This window comes from Gouania willdenowi, chromosome 13 (assembly GCF_900634775.1).
Source record: "Gouania willdenowi chromosome 13, fGouWil2.1, whole genome shotgun sequence".
Lineage (NCBI taxonomy): Eukaryota > Metazoa > Chordata > Actinopteri > Blenniiformes > Gobiesocidae > Gouania > Gouania willdenowi.
Window position 1 is genome coordinate 10023023 of NC_041056.1, and position 6671 is coordinate 10029693.

At 37.7% G+C, this 6671-nt stretch overlaps 1 protein-coding gene across 1 annotated transcript; it reads left to right on the plus strand.

Annotated features, from left to right (window-relative positions):
- The first annotated feature begins 2331 nt into the window (after positions 1–2331).
- Positions 2332–2612, plus strand: LOC114474451 (dynein light chain 2, cytoplasmic-like). Its single transcript, XM_028464783.1, has one exon. It carries the CDS (start codon positions 2335–2337, stop codon positions 2554–2556), a length of 222 nt encoding a protein of 73 aa, XP_028320584.1. The 5' UTR covers positions 2332–2334; the 3' UTR covers positions 2557–2612.
- The last annotated feature ends 4059 nt before the right edge of the window (positions 2613–6671 follow it).

Below are 6671 nucleotides of genomic sequence, written 5' to 3' on the forward strand. Positions count from 1 at the left end.
CATCTGACATATACTAGTCTGCAAGTTAATTTTTTTATGATATTCCACACGGTGAGCGGAGTCACTGGGGAGCCTTTTAAACAGGCCTCATTTATAAGCAGCTCCATCCTGCCTCATTTATCTGTTGAAATTATTCAACGGTGCACACCTCATTAATACAAAAGGAAAGACTGTGTTTACTTTATTTGCTGGGAATAAAACTATTCTAGCAGTGTTTCCTTATATATGCATGGCAGAGCTACCTGTTTTTGCTCTTTATGGCTGCAGAAAAACAACAAGTAAATGACTGAGAGAATTGGAGCATCCCATGTGTTTATATCTTGATCAAAAAACTTCATCCATCTGCCAGCAGAGACACGAGGACAGGCGAGGGTTTTGATGAGGCTTCCAAAGTGTTTGTTCCACCTTTTCTGCCAAGATGAGGAGAAGTGTTTAAAAGAACGCGAAAGGCGAGAGCTGATGGAGCGATGTCTTTAATGAGGTACGCTGGGGTTGTTGTCTCTCCGTTTAATTAGACAATTATGCACCCTCTGTTAAAACAGCCAGTATTCAGGGTCGGGGGGGGGGGGGGGGGGCGGGGGGGCAACCTGTCACACAAAGCAGTGAGGAGGCCAAATCCCAGGTGAGTCCCTCAGGGAACCAACTTAGACCTTGCTCTCCATTTGGGAGTCATTATTGGCTCATCCGATGGAAAGTCTGCTCCACTTTTTTATTTTTTTTTTATCTGCACTTACTGGTTGTTGTTTTTTAGGTGAATTGTAATTATCGTTCCACAAAGAGGCTGGAAGACACTTGGGCCGTTAGAGCTGCAGGCGAATGATCTTTTATTAACATGTGAGCTCTACGGGAAATGTCACCAGCACAAAAAACAAAAAAAAAAACGCGCACTTCAAAGGAGTAAATGGTGACGACTGAATGGCTTTCTGAGTAAACAGCAGTTCTGTGCAGAACATTTGATGCTGTGGAAAGATTACTTTCTATCCGTGTCTCATTTGGCACCTGAGGATTGTAATTACAGTCACTACCATCTGCTACCCCATGCTTGTCTTGGCCCGTTGTTTCTCACTGCCAAAATAGGCTCAGTGTGCTCTCTGTGGTGAATCACTAACCTCATGTCTACTGTCCCAGTGGATGTGTTACTACACTCCGAGCTCCGACAGGCACTAAGCCAAATGACAACACTGAGTTTGAGGCATAAAAGTGAGGTGAAGGTGAGGTAGCAGCGTTTAAACAGAGGCCATAACTCAGAGAGACGAACCAGGAAATCTGTGCAGCTGATGATATAACATTCATCTCAAAGATGTATGGTAAGCTTTATCAGCCATATTATTTGTACATGTGTCAGCAAAAATTAATGCACCAAGTTTCCTGCCTGCAGACAGAGTGAAAGCATAGATCACATCTCCTCAGTAGAACCAAAAAACGACTGAGAAATGTGGCAGTATATAATAACTGACTTAAATGTTTGTAGAATTTAAATTGTACGGTGATACGTTACTTTAATTGGCTGTGACAAACCATTTCTCAAACTCTAAATCTTTAGGAATCATTCCAACGTGGAGCTTATCATCATTCATAGTTTTACTCACTTTGTTCTGTCTGAACCATTCCAAACTTTACTGTTTGAGGAGGTTTTTCCCACTAATTAGTTCCTGAATTTGGACTTAACACATTCTTAGAAATAGGCTCAACGCCAAAAGCCTTTAAGACCACTGTAATTAAACTTTCTATAAAAGCCTTCTTCTTGATCTGGGTGTATTAGTCAACTACAGAGCAATTCTCTACCAAACTACCGTAAAGTCTTTTTTTTTGTTTTAAGAGTTCATTACGCCACATATCTGTTGTTATGGAATACAAAACCCATGAAACAGCAGATAAGTAGGAGTTGAACATTCATGAAAAACTATTTATGTTGAAGTAATGTTGCCTCAAAGAAGCTGCACATGCATCAACCCAAAGTCCCTTTGGTACCAAAACAATTGTTTGGTACATCAAACTGCTGTACTGACACTAAAAGTGCAAAAAGTGGAAAAAAACGGGTTTGAACCTGTTCCCTGACAAAAAAGCCTTTTTTTCACGTGGACTTTGCTTAGTTTTGACACGTTTGTCAAGTTTACGGGTACAGTCCGCAATGTTGGAAAGCTAGCATGATTTACGCTAGCAAGACCTCGACATGTTCTATCCACTATAAACTCAATGAGAAAATACTGTCTACTATATATATATATATATATATATATATTATAAGTATGATTAGTATGATTACCAGTCTTAGCTGGTAGACTTGCACAACTTCATTAAACAGAAGCAGCTTTAAAAACGTCATTAGCCAATATGTCGGACAAGAAGGCTGTAATCAAGAATGCAAACATGTCTGATGAAATGCAGCAGGATGCGGTGGACTGTGCCATGACGGCCGTGGAGAAGGACATTGCTGCCTTTGTCAAGAAGGAGTTGGATGAGAAGTACAACCCCACATGGCACTGCATCGACAGCAAGCATTTAATCTACTTTTATTTGGGTCAAGTGGCAATTCTACTATTTAAGTCTGGTTGAAATCACCGCACATTTTGTGTGCAACACTGTACATTTACTGCCACTCTCAGCAGACATGTCTATCTCATTTTACCAATTACATTACCTTTTTTGCAAACGCAACGCTACTGGTTATGGTAAATCGGTCGTAACCATAGAAATGTCAATTTAAGAATACTCGAGCACATCTAATGATTTCAGTATGAACCACAGATTGCAGAAATGTATTTTCTTTAACAATGGCAGAGGTTCATACTTTGTTTTTTTCAGTATGTTGTCATAACTAATTTTTTTTGCATTAAAATCGGCAACAGAGCTTGAAAAAAATCCAAAAAAAAGTTTGATAACTGTTCCAACTTCCCACTGAAGAATACTTCCAAGTTTCCCAAGATGCATTTCAAACCTACAATGACAAAATCCTGAAGCGCACTGAGGCCAAATATCTCTGATTTGAAAGTTCTGAAAGCATTTTAAGCGAGAAAGCAAACAAGTAGATCAACATGTGGTCATTTGATTCGTAAAACTCACGTATACACATTTCATTCCGACATTTCTGAGAGTCTGACATTTAATACTGGCAAAACTTCTGGTTATCTTCAAAACAAGAGCCCTATTAACAGAAGTGTTAAAACTAATGGAAGACAAGAAGAGATGCTTTTGTTTTGAAAATGGGATGTTTGGCTTTTAGCTTGAAGCTAGTCACAGGATAATTTTACATTCCATGAATATCCATTCGCAAAGCATCATGAGGTGGTCGAGAGTAGGGGTGCACCGATTTTTTTTTATACTTGACATTGTTACGGCAAAATTTGCGGTTGACCTCATTTGGAGACATGATTTCTTGCTCTGGTTGAGTGATGGAGTCCAGGCGAAGCATTGATGATTTTATAAAAAAGGTTTATTATAAAACTAAGTAAAAAAAAAGTACAAAGATGGAACAAAGTGGAACAAAAATTAGTGACCGTCCTAACCCTAACCCGAAGGCAGAGAGCCGCTCTGTCTAACAGTTTCAGCTTAAGCTTTTATACAGCTATGAGAAAAGGTCCCAACCCTGAACTAAAGGAAAGGAGGGAGTCAGATGCTCCCACAGTGGAAATGTTGGAGGATGATGAAGACGTGTATATTATGAGGAAGATTGGGCGCCACTCTTATCTATCCTTGATAGTGTGTGCGTTCGTGTATATCTGCATGTGAGTTTGAGTTTTGGCCCTCAGCAGAGACTGTGTTGCACTGAGTACAATACGATCTGTACTGTTTAATCTAACATGATTCAGCTGTTCAAAAGTGCAAAGAGTAATGGAGTTATCATGTATTAAAACATGACAAATTGTACACATGAACATAGATTTGACGATATGATGATGAATATAAAAATTGCCATAACAACATTAATCACCTTGAATGTTCCTTATTTTATTGTAAAACTTTCAACAATACAAACATGTTGTTTTAACTGCACATGAGGAAGTTATCTCAAAAATGAATGAAAACTTGCTGTCAAAAATACTATATATAATATATAACTTCCTTTAGTCTTTCATTCTTTAACTTTTTAAAAAATAAAATATATTTGTCCAACAGGTTATACTGCAAAGCTGTTTGGAGCTCTTTGCCAAAAATAAAGTGCAAAACTATATTTAGTTTTACAAATAATGAAAATAACAAGGTTTGGGGTAGATTATAGAATAATAATCTTCAGTACAAACTATCAAATAAAGCACCAATAAAGTGTCCTGAGTTTTAGGTTTCCTTGTGAAGCAAAAATAAAAATAAAAAAAAGTCCAAATACAGCAGGTTTGTGGATATGTAAATATAAAAATATCGATCTAAAAATAACTTTCAACAGCTTACAGGATAAAAGCTCCAAAAACATTCTACAGAAATAATAAAGTGCAGCAAGTGTAAGATTGTCATAAGTCCACGGGTAATGACAGAATGAACATGGCACAGTTTAGTTGTTTTCTGATTACAGTCACTTGTACATTAGTGGCAGCGCTACAGGAATTACTTTTTGTGTAATACTGCCAAACTGCAGATGCTAGGCTAACCGTGCTCAGGGTGTTGTTATCTTGTGTAGCAGAGACATGCGCACGCTCGCACATGCACACATGACCTGGTGGGCGGACCTGTCAGTCATCTCACAAAAGAAGGGGACAGTGGCTGACTTTATGACCGACTTTAAGACCTTTGCTGAAGTTGAAAAGTTCGGCGGAAAATATCGGTTTCATATGCAAGGATCGGCCGATTGCCGATCCCCCAAAATAAAGGAAATCGGCACCGATGGATCGGCCGACAATCCTTAGTTGAGACTAGTTTTTCTCAGTCAATATTCCAAAAAATGAAACCGTACAGTACAAATACTGTAATAAGAACCACCAGGGGGCGACAAACATACAGAGGCAAAGCTTCAGAGTATCACATTATACCACAATATTGAAAAGAACACAAATGAAAAGTTTTAATGGCTTTTATATTATATTTAGTGGCGTGTTTAATGGTTTTCGCGGATGAGTACTAGAGTGCCCACCGTGCATACATAAAATGTCCCGATATAATATATATACGGGTACTTCTCTCGTACTCAATCTGTTAATACTATCTAATGTAAACGCACTCTAATTTTGACGTCAAACTTCGTATGAGTAGTACGCTACTACGCGATTTCGAAAACAGAGTTCCTCTTTGCTCCATTTCCTCCGCTCCGTACAAAGCTACGCCGCCACCACCTTAAAGCGCATTTGAAATAAAAACAACAAACTTCGACGAGGCGAAACGAACACTGAGCTGTATTCTCTGCATCACCTTTCAGACTCTTCAGATAAATCATTTGTGCTCAATAATTCCGGAAACCATGTAGTCCATAACTTACATCACTTTGTACACAGTTTATTTTGTGTTGAACTTCAGGGCTGGAGCCAGTGCCTTTCAGCTTTCACAACTTCACAGTGAAATAATAAATGATCAGACTTCGCTGGATGGATATGGAGTCGTTGCGTGGTTAATTCATCACCGAAGCGGCAGGACGCAGCGATGTATACAAATGAAGAGCAGCTACTTGCTGCCATCTACCCTCGTCTGCACGGATCAGCAACAGCTTTCCTAACTCCAGGGTCAGTCAGATTCACCACCGTTCATCAATCACCTTGACGTGCCAACAAGAGGACCCGTGCCATGTTAGTAGAGCTTTGTTTGACAACACCAGCCATGCATGGATGAAGATAATACAAAGCCTAGAGGTTTAAGGAGTGCTGATATATTTGAGTACTGTTACTTCATTTAAATTGTACCTAAGTATAAGTACAAGTAAGTCGTACATAAAATACTAAAGTACAAGTAAAAAGTAGCTCAAAGTAAAAGTTAATAGTTTTGGGAATACATTTTGCCACAGTTCCCTTGCATACAGTAAACATCACATGTATGAACTTAAAACTTAATCCATTATATATATATATATATATATATATATATATATATATATATATATAGCATTATTGTAACTGTCACCTTTCTTATGTTGAAATGAAAATATGTCAGAAAGATGTACACATTTGATTGTTTTTCATGTTTTAAGTTTCACAATGTCCGCTGATCATTTTAAAACAAATAGATAATAATTTACTCAGTAACAGTTAGGTGTAGACATGTAACAAATTACTTTACTTCTTTTAAAACATACATAAGTTCAAATTAAATTACTGATTTAGAAATATACTCAAAAAAGTACCCTTAAAAGTAACTCAATTACAGTAACGTGAGTACTTGTATACCGTTGCTTTCACCTCTGGCAGGGCCGTACATCATAAATATTTTACATCTGCAACTTTTAGCCGTTTTTATGCTTATTTTCTTGTGCTTTATTGATTGACCCAAGAGATTCTAACATGATTAACGCTACATTATTTAGGATGGCATTGATCAAATATTTATTAATCCAAACATAGATTAAATGAATACTTGAAACAAAATGAATCCTTTTCAAAATAAAAGTCAGAGATAACTGTTTAAATGTATTTTCTTTAATACATAGCAAGACCGAATCTTCTGTGGTCTTTTGCATTTTCTATTCTATCGTGCCTAACCTCACAGCTGCAGTTTTCCCAGATGACCATAAATCATCATCATCATGCCTCCGAATG

What these genes read in the sequence shown, in the direction of transcription:
- LOC114474451 (XM_028464783.1), top strand. Translation starts at nt 2,335, where the DNA reads ATGTCGGACAAGAAGGCTGTAATCAAGAATGCAAACATGTCTGATGAA.